Source organism: Arabidopsis thaliana, chromosome 5 (genome assembly GCF_000001735.4).
Source record: "Arabidopsis thaliana chromosome 5, partial sequence".
In the NCBI taxonomy this organism is placed as follows: Eukaryota; Viridiplantae; Streptophyta; class Magnoliopsida; order Brassicales; family Brassicaceae; genus Arabidopsis; species Arabidopsis thaliana.
This window is the reverse complement of record NC_003076.8, coordinates 1739412-1754769: the sequence shown is the minus strand read 5'-3', so window position 1 is coordinate 1754769 and position 15358 is coordinate 1739412. Positions and strand designations below refer to the sequence as shown.

Below are 15358 nucleotides of genomic sequence, written 5' to 3'. Positions count from 1 at the left end.
AAATGCAGATGATCCTACCATTGTTTTGACTTAAGAATCGAGCATCGATTCTAAACTATTGTATATTACATAATTTCCCTTTGCTACACCACTAATAAAGCTTTTATTGGTCTTCTACCACTAGACTTAACACCCACTTTGTCAAAAACGTTTGCTAAATTTATTCAACTTCATCATAATTCTGCCAAACTTCTGCTACTTAGATAAGCTTTTCTCTGAATAGTTCGTATTTTTAGAAAAATTAATGTAAAATCGATTGCCTAACTAACCAAACGCTTTGTTAATTACAATTAGATTCGTGGTCGATTTACTTAGTCAATTAAATATGCTCAGAACTGAAATGTTTCGTTAGCTAGGAATTTTCAAGGATTAGTATATGAACGTAAATCATTAAATTTAGAACTCAGATTCGGTAATAACCAATAACAAAGTCAATGGCTCCTTTCCTTCATTGTTACACATCTTCACACTTTGATTTTTCAAGTAACCAAACAAAAAAAACTTTAGCCCAAAGAAACATTACATAACGCACCAATTATAATATCATGAAACTGAAAGAAAAAATAAATTAGTTAAAAAAGGAAAGAGAAGTGTTGTTGCAGCTTTAGCCCAAAGATCTCTCCTTTTTGCAGAGCTTCTTCTTCTTCTTCTCCAAAAATCCCAACTTTCTTCTCTTTCCCGGTTTCTTCGTCTCCAGCATTTTCGCGTGTTGTAACCTAATCCAAATCTTACCCATTGATGGAATAACATCATCACGACGCGTCAAAATTCTGTATCGGAGGACCGAGAGATCTCCATCTCCTGTCCAGATTCGATTCCCACCAATCCCAATTTCGTGAAATTCGTTAGGGTTTTAGTTTGAATCTCATCTCATCAGATCGAGTCGACCCAGGATTAGGAAGAAGAAAAGCGATGAAGATGGCGACGAATGGCCGGTTTTTCACAATCGGGCTAGTCGCGTCTTGGTACTCATCGAACATTGGTGTATTGTTGCTGAACAAGTACTTGCTTAGCAATTACGGATTCAAGTACCCGATCTTTCTCACCATGTGTCACATGACGGCTTGTTCGTTACTCAGCTACGTCGCCATTGCTTGGTTGAAGATGGTTCCGATGCAGACGATTCGATCCAGAGTTCAGTTCTTTAAGATCGCAGCTCTAAGTCTCGTTTTTTGTGTGTCGGTGGTCTTTGGTAACATCTCTCTCCGCTTTCTTCCTGTTTCGTTTAACCAAGCCATTGGTGCTACGACGCCGTTTTTCACCGCCGTGTTTGCTTACCTGATGACGCGTAAGAAAGAGGCTTGGTTGACTTACTTCACTCTCGTCCCTGTCGTCACCGGAGTTGTTATTGCTAGTGGGGTATTTTCACTTCTTTTGACCTCTTAAATTTGAATCCCTTATGTATGCTTTTGGATGAGTTGTTAGAGAGGTTGATGTAGATGTGATGTAGGAGCAATGAACTAGATATGTTGGGAACATAGGTATGGTTCTGGAGCAATGAACGTGATATCGTTGATTCAGTTTCATGTTTGGCCAATGATGCTAGCTTTTATCTTTGTGACAAGCTCAGACATTGTTGAATTATGCTTCACATGAGAAAATTTGGTATTGTTTTGTGCTTGTATTCGCTAGATTTTGTGTTTCTCTCATCTTCTCTTAACCATGTGAACTTTATGCTAAAAAAGTTCGAGTAATGGAGATTTTGTTCTGTTTGTGTGTGTGATGTGTTTGATTCTATGCTTGATATTCTTTAATTTATGGGTGTTGTCAGGGTGAGCCAAGCTTTCACCTGTTTGGATTCCTTATGTGCATTGCAGCAACAGCTGCGAGAGCACTTAAATCAGTGCTTCAAGGAATTTTGCTTTCTTCTGAAGGGTAAGAAATGGCTGGTATTGTTGTAGTCGCCTTGTTAGAGGTCTATATATCAATAGTTCAAGTATTTATATGAGTGTTGCTTAAAAGATTCTAAATATTGTATTGAAGGGAAAAGCTGAACTCCATGAATCTCCTCCTTTACATGGCTCCAATAGCTGTCGTGCTCCTTCTGCCTGCTACTCTTATCATGGAGAAAAATGTTGTCGGCATTACAATTGCACTTGCAAGAGATGATTTCAGAATCGTTTGGTATCTTCTATTCAATTCAGCGCTCGCCTATTTAGTCAACTTGACAAATTTCTTAGTCACAAACCACACTAGCGCCCTGACTTTACAGGTGATTACAGTTCACATTCCTTTTACATTCTTAGTGGCATCATTGTTTATGGTAGAAAAAATGATACGGGTTTTGGTTGGAGTTGAAAGAAAGTTAGTCCAAGGAAGTGTAGAACTAGTGAGAAACGATTATCTGCTTGGTCCTCCTGTTAGTGAGATCCTGTCATTTGTATTGGATGTTGAGTTGGGTTTGCTTTTTTTATGTGTATGATAATGCTTGATGTTCCCTGCGTTTCAAAACGAACTTTTGAGATATGATTCACATAAACTCATAAAACGTCGTTTTGGATCGCTCTGTGATAGGTGCTAGGAAACGCCAAAGGAGCAGTAGCAGTGGTGGTCTCTATTCTAATCTTCAAGAATCCGGTGTCAGTGACCGGAATGCTGGGTTACTCCCTCACCGTCTGTGGAGTTATCCTGTACAGCGAAGCCAAGAAACGAAACAAAAATTAGAACACTAAACACACACAAAGCTTTTACTTCTTCTTCATCATTCCCCCCTATATATATGTTTTATATTTTCTCCCCTATGGATATACAGGCAAGTAGTCTCTTTTGCTGGGCCAAACTGACTCTTGTCTTAATGAAAAGCTGGGCCAAAAACATCTCTTTTTTTTGGCAGAAACAGAGAAGCAAAGCCACACAAAGATTGATTACCAAAGGCAAGAATTTAGAGAACTTCCTCCTATGAATAAGTAACCTTTTTGTTTTTCATTTTTGTTCTTTCTTCTCGGATTCTCTTGCCTTTCCTCTGTAGGTTGTTTGTTGAATTAGGTTTGTTTCTTCGATTCTTTACATTTTAGTTTTGTGATGTCAACATTTTACAACAACACGGATTGATTCATTTAATCGAAAGAGAGAAAGTTCCTTCTATCTTCTTCTTAAAATCCATTTTCTCAATGTTTATCTGAGAATTCAATTCAATATTAAGCTATCTCAAGGTTCCTGAGTTGTTCAGATCAAATAGCTGTGTAGTGGCAGAGCAGAGAATCAGAATAGGAAGTGATAACAGTTTGCAGAAGAAATATCTAAAAGAGAGAAAGGAGACAAGAGAGTTATTTTTACTTATGAAGAAGACATAGTCTTGTCTTTGTCTATAGTCTTTGTCTTGTCAAATCACTCGCTTCATTTTCTTTATCTGGTAACGGCAGCCATTATCATATCAAGCCGTAGATCCGGATTCACTGCAGCATATCTCACTTTCATGAATCTAATCCACACATTACCAAGTAGGCCATTCCAAATATATGTCGTAAATTTTCAGGATTGTTTGACCCAAAATGTGTAAAGAACACACTCTATGTAGTGTTTTTAAACCTCCTTGCTAAAACATGGTTTCTTCGAAGCATGAGTGTGATGGAGAAAGACTCCACGTAGTCATGGTACCAAAACTTGTAATGTGACAATAATATTAACTCTCTCGACAGGGAAAAGAAAAAAAAAGCAAGAGTAAAATTTTCAGGAGATAGAGAGAGGAAAAAGCCAAAATGGGGTCGGAGAGAGATATAGGAGTAAATTGGTTAATATAATAGACTTACAAGTCAGACAAAAAAGCTGAAAAGAAACCAAAAAAGGCTTGATTAAGCTTGGAGACTGTGACAGTTGAGTTTTTGAGTGTCTAGAAACTCTTTCAAGTACTCGAGTGGGCTTTTCATGAAGAAGCTAAGGAACAAGAATTGCGAAAAGTAATAGAGATTGAAAAAGGGAGGACGATAATGATGAGGACCATGTACACACACGTATCAACTCTTTTTATCCCAAGGACTCTCATTCTATGAACCAATGGATTCACTCGACACTTTCCATGATTTTTTTCATGCAAAGATTGTTACCATTTTGATTAAATTTAAATTTCTAATTTTGGAGATATTAACTTTTCTTTATCATGTCTAATTTTTGTCTGAAAACATCTGTAGTTTAATTAGTACCTAAGGATTATTTGAGGAAACATAGTTAAAGAAATTAAGAAACTATAAAACAAATTTTTTTTTCTTACTTTACTTGTCAGATAATATATCTTGCATATCTAGTGACTCTGCAGCTCTAAACTCTGCTAACTTCAAAGATTCTATCGTGGGCCACTTTTTCTTGAGCTCTGATTTTGTCAGTAATTTTGGATTTCATATACAGTCTGTTTAGAAATCATTTATTTTCTTTCTTTCCCAAGAGTTGCTATGCCCATATTCTTATGCAACTCCATTCTTTCAGTTCTCCTAGACAAGGATAATGGTTGAAGAAAAAAAGAAAGAAAGAAAGAAAAGGACAATGGTACAAAGAAAATGTTATTTAAAAAAAAAACAACAATCAATGGTAAAAATTAGTGGTAAGAGAAAAAAAATCATGGTAATGCTTTTGGTACCTATAATTCCTCTTGCTTATGTGACTAACAACAATCAAAGCAGTATAGATTTTACTTTGACGGTAAATGTCAAATGTGAAATGTATCAAGTTCTCAATCAAACTTGTAATGAAAGGCCTTTAAACAAATTTAAACACTTGGAATTGGGTGCTTTTGCATTTCGTTTTACACGACCAAACTTTTAATGTATGTACACGCAATAATTCGGAGGAGAATAGTAAGGTTATGCAGATGAAATCATGGCAATGACTAGTAGACAAAATACATTCGTTGTTATTCTATGAAAATGTCATTATCTATGGTTAGTAATAAGATGGACTATACATGAGATAACACAGGCAAAGGCCACATGGAATGTTCTCCTTTATGTGTCCATGCTGGTGAGATTTTAATTATTTATCTCTGTTAACCATTTTTCTCTCGACATGTAAATTAACAAAACGCAACTTATTCAACCATTTCATTTTCTTCTGATAGTAAGTCCAAACAAAACAATATAAAATGTAAATGACAACAAAAAAACACTGTTTTAGATAACATTAAGTAAGTATCTCAATGTGACATATGCTTTTGCCTCTAAATGATGATTTTCCTCTTTTGTGGAACTCATGTAGAGTTTGTCAAACAACATGAATTTGAATTTTGATGGTGACTTATTATGATAATACCACAAACACTAGAGACTAGACTATGTATCATGATAATCATGCAAAATTTTAAACAATTAAATTGGATTTTTTTCTCTTATGAGTTAATTTATTTTCGTTATAGTTAAATTTTTTGAATCGCGTTTAAATTTTTACCTGAATTTTTATATACTCTCTTATGAGCAATAAAACAAAACTAGTATTTTATCGAAGAAATTGTTACTTTTGTATGATTTTGAATCATCAATCATACAAACTACACCGATTTCTCTAAATGAATAAAGCAAACTTGTTCTACTTTTTTTTTGCTTGTACTACGTGTGCTTGCTTCTACAATCGTCTTTTCCTTATTTTTCTCGATACCTAGTTAATAAAGGGAGTGGGCAACACAAGTGGAAGTGGTTGTTACAAACAAGGAACAAGATCAGCTGTCGAAAAACCACAAAATGAATAAGAAAAACAATAATTTTTATTTTTGAGAATGTTGGAAATTGGAAATGATGAGTTGTAAAGTGATGGCAAGAAATATCATTAATTCAAAACATTAAAGTAGTCAATGAAATACTATATCATCATCTTATTAATTGTATTCCAAATTGGTTGTATCAATCAACAATGACTTTGAAAGTAAATGATCTGCTTCATACTTATATTTGGAATGAGTTCTCTCTGGCTACTTGCACGTTATGACTTCTTTGCGTTCAATTCATAATAACAAAAACACAATACTCCATATATAGAAAAGGGTAAAATAAAAATGTAAAAAGTAATTTTAAATCGCCTCTTCCCAAAGTTTCATAAAAAGAGATGTACTACTGTCTACAGAAATCACGAGTTATATTTTGAATTGAATATTTCTTGGTTCTTACATAAAGATACGACTAGTGTTACATGGAAAGTCTTTGGAAGTATGGAACATTTCGAGATAATCAAATTTGTATATAATGTTTCGTGTGATTAAATTGATGTATATACAAACAATCATAGAGGTATGTGGATGGATCATGAGTTGTGTCAGAGCATTGTCTTATATCAAAATTTGAATTGGAACCTTCTTTTGAGGACCCAAAAACTAACAATGCTACAAAGTCTAAAGTTTACTCCATTACTATATTCAAAATCATTGATTATTCTAGTATAAGAACTCATTGATAAAGGTCTTGCAAGCACATAATGTTTCAAGTGTTATGAGTTCAATGTATAGAAAGACAAACACGAGTCATTTCTTTTTCTATTTAAACTTAGTTATCAGATCCCCAATACTCGCCCTTTATTACACCAAGAAAGACATTAATTTTAAAAAACTCAACCTTTCACTTTCCTTAATATTTCCTCAAAAATTAAAATACAAAAAGAAATCATTTGTGCTTCCTTGCACTCGTGCATACTCCAAAAAATTCGCATTTCAAAAAAAAAAAAGAACAACACTAATTTATCCCTACCTGCCATTGTTGCATTCCTCTAATAAATTAGTTTGGGCTAAATGTTATAGAACAAAACTAAACCGGCCAAAACTGTTATAAAACAAAACTAAAAGGATCATAATATAAATTTTAAACAATGCTGGAAGCGGAGGCACGGTGGGACCAAGCGAGCCACCTCGAAATCACCGCCGTGGCTTGTCGTTGTCTCGGCTCTCCTCCCCATCTCCTCCGTCTCTCAATTCCCGTTAACTCCGACACACTTCTCCCGTTAATTACATCTCTGCCACCCTCCGCCGCAGCTAATTTCCGGCAATCGCTGAGTATCATCTCTGATCGTAAATACAAAAGATCCGACGGCCTTACTTCGCTCCACCTCTGATCGTCTCGATTCCCGCCGGAGATAATTATCCGGTGCTCAAATCTCCCCTCAAAGCTCTCCCGATTCGGAATCAACAACAATCCGTCTTTTCTCTGTAGACGATCCAAGCAATTAACGGCGACAGATTCCGATTTCTCCTCGCCGGCGTCGTTAACTTTCAGAGAGCTATCGAGTGATCTCCGAAACGACATCGGATTCGATTTATACGACGAAGATGTTCTAATCTCGTTGAGTCGACTCGCTCGTTCACCAGCCGAGGAATGACGACCGGAAATTCGACTAACCGGAATAAACCGGGTTAAACCGGGAGGATTATTATTAACACTGTTTGATTCATCTTTAGAGAACTGGAGCTCGAACCAGGAGTTACAATCACCGATCAAGAGTATATCTTCCGGGTCGACCCGGTAACGGCAAAGCGGGCAAGTGGAGTGAGCGTCAAGCCACGTGTCAACACATTCCACGTGGAAGGCGTGTTTACATTTCGGCAATAACCTCAGAACTTCCGTCGGTTCGAACCGAGCGAGACACACGGCGCACTCTAAACCATCCTTGTGACCGCTTAATGCACCAAACCGGAAAACCGGTAAAGATTCAATCACGGACCGGTCTATACCGGAGTTTTTCCTTCCTCCTACTACTCCTCCACCGTTGTAATATCCTCCTCCGTATCTAGTGATTGCGAAACGCTGCGGGTGGTTTACGTAAACGCTGCCGTTTCGTCGTTTACAGTGTTTGACGTAGAGGAGAAGTAAGAAAGTGAGAGAGAAAAACGCAGTGAGGACGGCGATAACGACTGCGATTCCGGGCATGAGAGAGGAAGTGAAGTTATGCCGTGGCGGTGGAGAAGGCGGAGGAAGTGGCGGTGGAGTATCTGAGGTTGTTATAACAACCGCCGTGTGATTGTCTGCGAGTGAGACATTGAGAAAGAGAGAGAGAGTAGAGAAGAGAAGTATCAAGGAAGAAGAAGACATGGCTTAAAGGCTTCTAGTTGAAAGAGAAGGTCTTTAGACTTAAGAAATGGTTATTTTATTTTCGTATATTTATTTTGAAGTGCCTGAAAATAAGGGAGACACTTTTGTGAGTGTGTGAGATAGGGAGAGAGGTTTTTATAAAAGGGAAAGAAAACAAAGTGAATGAGGACAAAGAGGATGCATTAAAAACATGACTCCCTTCTTTCATCTTTCATGCCTTACAAATTTGATTTTAGGAACTACTATAGTAACCAACATTTTTTATTTCATTTTAAATTGAATTCATTAATGGAAATTAATATATAGGGACACATATCAATGATGATATCTATAGAAATTGTTTTTGGAATTTTCGTACTGATCATAAATTCTGACTCTAAACAAATATAATGGCTAGCACAGAGTCGATAACAGCATAAACTAGAATCAAATCATCAATGCATGTCTCTTAGCCCTTTTCTCTATCAAAACTAAAGACTACATGCCAAACCACCGAAATCATAACCAAACTCTACTTTGGATTGAGGTTTTTTCTCCCATGCTAAAGAGTAAAGACTACATGCATTTTAAGATAATAAATGTTAACATCATAGTCATGTGTCTGCTGCTTTCTCACGATGTCACACTAACGGTTTAGAGAGTGCAATCACATTTTAACCGTTGAGACAAAATGTTTGTTAGAATCTCAACTTTTCAGTCACATTTTCAAGCCATATATATGTCTTCCTAATATATTTTTTTGGTAAAAATCATGTGTTATGCCTCGTTATCTTTCTCTCTCGAAGATTTTCTGTATAACACAAAAAGTAAAGTATACAAGATTTATAACGTGTTAACGCTAATCAGTCCACAAGAAAACCACGAATAGAAAACAAGAAAATACAAAGTCCATAACAGAATAAGCAAAAGAAATCATAAAAAAAAACGAGTAGAAAGCAGTTTGTTCCCTAGTGACGATTTGGGGGAGCTGGAGCTAGCTAGCTATTTCTGTACCATTATTTCTTAAATTTTGGACTAATTTCCATTATTTTTGTATCTGGATTTATACGTTACGGCCCATTTAAAGCAAATGTTATTTATTATTTGGTCGGCACCATTTAAAGCAAATCTTATTGCTGGAGTCCCCTATTAATTTTGGTAATCGTGGTCACCCTCCCCCACAAACTATATCTATACTTATCAATGATGCCGATAGTCACCTAAATATATTTGATTGGAACAATAATCACCTTTTCGATAAACCCATATTCAATTCTCCTAACTCCTTCACATAATCAGCTATAAAAATGTTTCGATAAGAAAGCAAAAAAAACATCTAAGTCGAGCAGAAATTTGAACAAAATCAAGACCGGACCCAACGCAAACCAGTCTCACAGTCTGTGTCCTCTTAACCAATCAGAGTATCTCTTCAAACGGAAACAAATAGTCAGGCAAGAACCGGTGTAATTTATTGGGCTATGACCCATGACCAAAGAACTCGGCCCAGCCCATAACTCTTAGAAAAGCCTTGGAAAATCCGTACAGCGCGGCGCAAACGCAAAAAGCAGAGAAAGAGAGGAAAAATCGCGATCGGCTTCTTCCAGCCACACCCGTCACAGAGTGGCCACTCAATCGCTGTCGCGTTTCCATCAGATTCCCGGTAACGTTTTCCCTTCTTCAGCTTCCCAATTCCCGCCGGCGAAATCCTAACCACTATCGTAGTTTTTCAGTCTCCCGATTAATCGAGTTAGGGTTTCGTGCAATTTTCCCCATTTTCGTGTTCGGTTACTACTGGGATTTTGAAGTAGGCGAAGTCTCAGGTCGCAAAATCATATTTTTCCCTGAAACACGTTTCAAGTAATTGCGTCTGCGTTCTCTGGTTCAATGCCTTGTTTATATGATTTGTGTTCAATATCTAGAATTGTTGGGTTAATGTTTATGCAAATGTCTCTGTCTCTCTGTGCTTTTGTTAAAAACGAGTTCACAATGATAAAGGTATCGTTTTTAATTGTTAGGAGTTTTGGAGAACAGAAGTTAAAAAAGAAATGAGGCCAAAAGCAGTGTGGGAGCCTGAGTATCACAGAGTGTTTGTTGATTTATGTGTGGAGCAAACGATGCTAGGGAATAAACCAGGGACACATTTTTCGAAAGAAGGTTGGAGGAACATATTGATATCGTTTCAGGAGCAAACAGGCGCCATGTACGATAGAATGCAGCTTAAGAACCATTGGGATACAATGAGCAGACAGTGGAAAATATGGCGTAGACTCGTTGAAACTAGTTTTATGAATTGGAACCCTGAGAGCAACAGGTTTCGTGCAACTGATGATGACTGGGCTAACTATTTACAGGTTTACAAATCAAAACCACTTGTTACATTCATTTTTGTTGATTTTATAAAATGCTAAAATGTGATTGCTTTGTGCCGTAGGAGAATCCTGATGCTGGGCAGTATCGGTTGAGTGTTCCGCATGATCTCAAGAAGCTAGAGATTCTCTTTGCGGGTTGTAATGTAGAGGTGAAAAATGATGAAGTCTCGGGTGTAAGGAAGAGGCGAAGAAGTTGTTACGAGGAAGAAGATGAAGATAACCAAAGCATGTGTAGTTCATCTAACCCTCAAACAAAAGGGTATTGGTCTCCGTCTACACATAAGCTGTTTCTTGATCTGTTGGTTCAAGAGACTTTAAAGGGAAATAGACCCGACACTCATTTTAACAAGGAAGGGTGGAAGACGATTCTGGGGACTATTAATGAAAATACCGGCCTTGGTTATACGAGACCGCAGCTGAAAAACCACTGGGATTGCACTAGGAAAGCTTGGAAGATCTGGTGTCAACTCGTTGGAGCAAGTAGCATGAAATGGGATCCTGAATCTCGTAGCTTTGGTGCAACAGAAGAGGAATGGCGAATCTATATTCGGGTATGATAATGTTAGTTGTCTTAACTATTATCCTTCTCCCATTGGACTACATTTTGAACAGATAGTGTTTGTCTTTGGTTTATTACAGGAAAACCCAAGAGCAGGACAATTCCGCCACAAGGAAGTTCCTCATGCTGATCAACTTGCAATCATTTTCAACGGAGTGATAGAACCTGGAGAGACATACACTCCTCCTTCGCGTTCGCGCAAGAAGCTCCTCCACAATCGTTCTGAATCACCACAATGGCGTGACACAACTCCATTATCAAAGATGCACGTAGATGAAGCAGAAACCTCCAGGCAAAATGGTTGTTATGCAGAGTCTCAAGAAGATCGGATAGACAGTGAAAACGCTCAACCATTGGATGATATGAAGTTAATGAATGACGTTATGTTGCAGGAAAGTCCGGTATTCGTTGAGATTGAATCGGCAAAGCCGATGTACAGCATTGGAGAATGCATTAAAAGCCTCAACGCAATTGAAGAGGTCGAACAAGGTAGTGAGCTCTACATGTTTGCGTTGGACCTGTTTCTGAAGAGAGAGTATAGAGAGATCTTCTTAGAGCTGAAGAAGCCCAGTTTGAGAATCGCATGGTTGCAGAGACTTCAATCTACTTCATTTCCTATTCCTACTACAACATAGGTTCAAGTGTATTTTACAAGCCATCCTTTTTGTACTCTGACCTCTGTCTCTGTCTGATGTTATACCCAAAAGAATCGTTCTTTGTTAGTTCTATGAATATGGATTATATAAAAACAGACAGGTAGAGAATCATGTTGATGAACCTTTGAATTGCCTAATTCTTAAGTGGTTTGTGTTAGAATTGTTCTCACTTTCATTCATTAGGAGAAGATATTTAGCATTTAGTTCTATGCATATTACGAGAGAGCAGAACAAGGTTTGGGACACCGACAACAATGGAGTGTGTGAAAGGGGCTTTTGAGTGAGAGTTGATGATTAGAATCTTTTTTGAATTAAAAAGTAGATAAAGCGAGTGACGACAAAAAACAGTACCCAAAGTGGGCAAAAAAAGGTTTAGTCGCATCCCAATAATTAATTACCCCTTTAAGGTTAAGGAGTAATTTTCTAAAAAGTAAGAAACTAAAATTAACGCGCCAGGTAGGGGTCGAACCTACGACCTTCTGCTTAGGAAACAGACGCTCTATCCACTGAGCTACAGGCGCTTCTGCATTTATTATATTTATTCTTTCTTTTTCAATCTTGTTTTTGTGGCGGCTTATGAAATTTCGTAGAAGTATCATTTTCAAGTGGTACGAAATACAAAAAAAGACATAAAGAATAAAGTGTCGTTAAGTTTAAGCTTACGTGTTATCTCGAATAACATTAATTAAGTTACATCTATAAACAATTTGTAGCAATCGCATTGTTTTTGTTAAGTAAAGCAATCGCATTGTTTTTGGTTTTTTTTAGTAAATTTGAAGTTTTTCTCCTTATTTTATGTGTGTTTTATGATTAGTTAAGCCTTAGACATAGCCGACGTATAACACGTAAACTATCATTAAGTATGAACAACTTTATGTGTTGTCGCTTTTATTTTGAATAATATTAGAGAAAAACTACCTAACAAAAAAAAACGGTGTATACTAGTGGTTATTAAAATTTTGGAAAGATATGAAATGTTGGCCTAGCTAGTAGCTAGTTAGAATTTTATAATTGAAGTTTATTGTTATTTTTAGAATTCGTGTCATTGTGAAGAATCCTCTTTGGAATAAAATGAAGCCAAGTAGGGGAGTGGAGTGGTTCCATTGGCTAAAACTTTTACACTCTCTCTTTCTCTTTATAACACAAACCACAAATACCTTCTTCTTCTCTCCCTTTGCTTCACAATCTCTCCCTATCTATCTTACTGATTATCTCTCTCTACCATCTGAGTTTTGCCTGTTTTGTATTACTTTGACGACCCACTTTTGCAGATTCTCAAGGATTCTTCAAAGTCTTAGTCTTTTGTGTTTCTTTCCAGATTCTTCAATTAATATACGCTATAATCTCTCACTAAATCAGGTTCTTTGATTCCATCATTAAACTATTCGTTAGTTTTCCCAGTTTGATTCCTATATATCTTTAGATCCTATAAGAAGCTTCAGTCTTTTACTAAACCCACAAATCAAGCTTCCAAGAATTAGAGGAAAAATATTAAGTACTTTATTTTATAGGTAGAACTTTTATCTCGTAGCCTTTAAACGATGGAGACTCTGCATCCACTACTCTCGCACGTGCCAACTTCTGACCACCGGTTTGTAGTTCAAGAGATGATGTGCTTGCAAAGCTCGAGCTGGACTAAAGAAGAGAACAAGAAGTTTGAGCGAGCTCTTGCTGTCTACGCTGATGACACGCCTGATCGCTGGTTCAAAGTTGCTGCTATGATCCCTGGAAAGACCATATCAGATGTCATGAGGCAATACTCTAAGCTTGAAGAAGACCTCTTCGATATCGAAGCAGGACTTGTCCCGATCCCGGGTTACCGTTCAGTTACTCCTTGTGGATTTGATCAGGTTGTGAGTCCACGTGACTTTGATGCGTATCGTAAACTTCCTAATGGAGCCAGAGGATTTGATCAAGACCGTAGGAAAGGAGTTCCATGGACGGAGGAAGAACACAGGTGAACAAAGTTTTCAATCTTTGTGATCCTTGTTTCACTCTTCTTTGGTGTCTTGAGTTGCAAGTTACTTTGTTTTCTTGGTTTGCTGAGACCTTGTTTAATTGTTTTCTGCAGGAGATTCTTGTTAGGGCTTCTCAAGTATGGGAAAGGAGATTGGAGAAACATATCGAGGAACTTTGTGGGATCAAAAACACCAACTCAGGTTGCAAGTCATGCCCAAAAGTACTACCAAAGACAGCTTTCCGGTGCGAAAGACAAACGACGGCCTAGCATTCACGACATCACCACCGTCAATCTTCTCAATGCCAATCTTAGCCGTCCATCGTCTGATCACGGTTGCTTAGTCTCAAAACAGGCCGAGCCGAAACTAGGGTTCACCGACAGGGATAATGCAGAGGAGGGAGTTATGTTTCTTGGTCAGAATCTATCCTCGGTCTTCTCTTCCTACGATCCTGCCATTAAGTTTTCCGGAGCAAATGTTTACGGTGAAGGAGGTTACTGTATCTCACAAGATCTTGAAACGAGAAAATGAGAATTTTGAAATTTTAACTATTGCAACGAAACCATAATTATGTTTTATTTAAAAAGTTATGTTACATTATTAGAGGAATGTGAATATGTATGTCTTGTATTTATGGAATAAACATATATTAGCTAGTATATATGTCTCTTTGCCAAAACTATCAATAATGGTGAAAAGGACCAAGTACCGGGTTTATGGCTTTACTTGCAACTTTAACGGTCAGTCATTTTCTTGGAAAATTGTCTCTAAACCTGAACATTTGATCGATGATAGTAGATAAATTAGTATAACATTACTCATTTACGTTTTATATTTTCTTAAAATGATTCATCACAGAACTATACACAAATACTGTTTTCTAAGGTAAGAAATTGTCTTTAGCAAAAAGAATGTATAGAATTTTATGTAAGAAAAAGGAATTAAAAAGTGAGGGTTGGATATATTTGTATGTGTGTGTATGGGTGGCAAAGCTGACCACTAACTTGTAAACGGTATATAATTAGAAGCTGAGTCTGCATTCCACTTTCGGCACACAGAATCACATTCTTTTCACCTATTACACCAACCCTTTGCTCCCTCAATTTTGTTAAGTTTATAAATAAATTAAGGGTGTCCTTGGATATATTATTACTCTTTACAAACAAAAATAGCAGTTTAGTACAAGTGGAACATATATACAAGCTCCTGTTTTAAAATTATTTTAAGAATGTTTTTTTTTTTCCGTATTTCTTTTAGTTAATTTAATAAAGAGCTAGAAAATGTGATATATGTTTTCTTTCATATCAGAAGGAATATATAATGCTTTGTTTTTTCCCTTCTTTTTGTGAAAGAAGTCAAGTTGGAATTTATTAAAAAACATAAACAAAAGTGATTTAGGAAATTTCATTGGATGAACGAATCGTTAAAGATACTTATTTTTGTGCAAATAAAGAGAAGTTATATTGAATCGCTTTGTTATAAATTTGAAAGCTTTTAGTTTTCTAATTAAAAAATTTGAGAATATAAAAGAAAAGCTCACTTTTTAATCACGAACAGTAAGTAACTACTAACTACGTAATATGATTACTCTATCTCCATATATTAATTTGATTTGATCAGTAATAGTGAATAGTATATACTATATATAGTCACTTTAAGAGCATCCGAACCTTATTTATTTTTTGCATGCGGGAATAAAACCCTAAGATACTACTTAATAATGTAGGTCGGTTGGAGTCGATATAATTCTAACACCACCTATGACATTCATCGATGAAGATGATGAACCATATATATTTTTAACGAAAGTGGCATCACACAATTCAATTTGTTATTTTTTTTT

General features: G+C 36.6%; 4 protein-coding genes, 1 long non-coding RNA gene and 1 other non-coding gene across 11 annotated transcripts; 3 read left to right on the top strand and 3 right to left on the bottom strand.

The window, feature by feature from the left end:
* Nucleotides 1–408: 408 nt before the first annotated feature.
* AT5G05820 (Nucleotide-sugar transporter family protein) lies at nucleotides 409–3084 on the top strand. The gene is made up of 4 exons (NM_120664.4): nucleotides 409–1359; nucleotides 1772–1875; nucleotides 1984–2212; nucleotides 2515–3084. The coding sequence occupies exons 1-4, from the start codon at nucleotides 913–915 to the stop codon at nucleotides 2662–2664; spliced, it is 930 nt and encodes a 309-aa protein (NP_196201.2). The 5' UTR covers nucleotides 409–912; the 3' UTR covers nucleotides 2665–3084.
* Nucleotides 3085–6442: 3358 nt separating this feature from the next.
* ATL43 (RING/U-box superfamily protein) lies at nucleotides 6443–8222 on the bottom strand. Its single transcript, NM_120663.3, has one exon. It carries the CDS (start codon nucleotides 7992–7994, stop codon nucleotides 6771–6773), a length of 1224 nt encoding a protein of 407 aa, NP_196200.3. The 5' UTR covers nucleotides 7995–8222; the 3' UTR covers nucleotides 6443–6770.
* Nucleotides 8223–9150: 928 nt separating this feature from the next.
* AT5G01115 lies at nucleotides 9151–9425 on the bottom strand. The gene has a single exon (NR_142478.1). It is a non-coding gene; the product is annotated as an other RNA (long non-coding RNA).
* Nucleotides 9426–9524: 99 nt separating this feature from the next.
* Nucleotides 9525–11776, top strand: AT5G05800 (Myb/SANT-like DNA-binding domain protein). Of its 5 annotated transcripts, NM_001342838.1 has the most exons (5): nucleotides 9525–9633; nucleotides 9704–9830; nucleotides 9989–10324; nucleotides 10405–10893; nucleotides 10982–11684. In NM_001342838.1, exons 3-5 carry the CDS (start codon nucleotides 10019–10021, stop codon nucleotides 11534–11536), a joined length of 1350 nt encoding a protein of 449 aa, NP_001332325.1. In that variant the 5' UTR covers nucleotides 9525–9633; nucleotides 9704–9830; nucleotides 9989–10018; the 3' UTR covers nucleotides 11537–11684. The 5 variants fall into 5 exon arrangements, with proteins under 5 accessions (NP_001332325.1, NP_196199.1, NP_001078536.1 ...); NM_120662.3 differs by lacking the exon at nucleotides 9704–9830 and having other exon boundaries at nucleotides 10982–11776; NM_001085067.2 differs by having other exon boundaries at nucleotides 9525–9830; nucleotides 10982–11776.
* A 229-nt stretch (nucleotides 11777–12005) lies between these two features.
* On the bottom strand, nucleotides 12006–12078 carry AT5G05795. The gene has a single exon. It is a non-coding gene; the product is annotated as a tRNA-Arg (tRNA).
* Nucleotides 12079–12583: 505 nt separating this feature from the next.
* Nucleotides 12584–14247, top strand: AT5G05790 (Duplicated homeodomain-like superfamily protein). Of its 2 annotated transcripts, NM_001342835.1 has the most exons (3): nucleotides 12609–12916; nucleotides 13069–13514; nucleotides 13629–14227. In NM_001342835.1, exons 2-3 carry the CDS (start codon nucleotides 13099–13101, stop codon nucleotides 14044–14046), a joined length of 834 nt encoding a protein of 277 aa, NP_001332439.1. In that variant the 5' UTR covers nucleotides 12609–12916; nucleotides 13069–13098; the 3' UTR covers nucleotides 14047–14227. The 2 variants fall into 2 exon arrangements, with proteins under 2 accessions (NP_196198.1, NP_001332439.1); NM_120661.3 differs by having other exon boundaries at nucleotides 12584–13514; nucleotides 13629–14247.
* Nucleotides 14248–15358: the final 1111 nt, after the last annotated feature.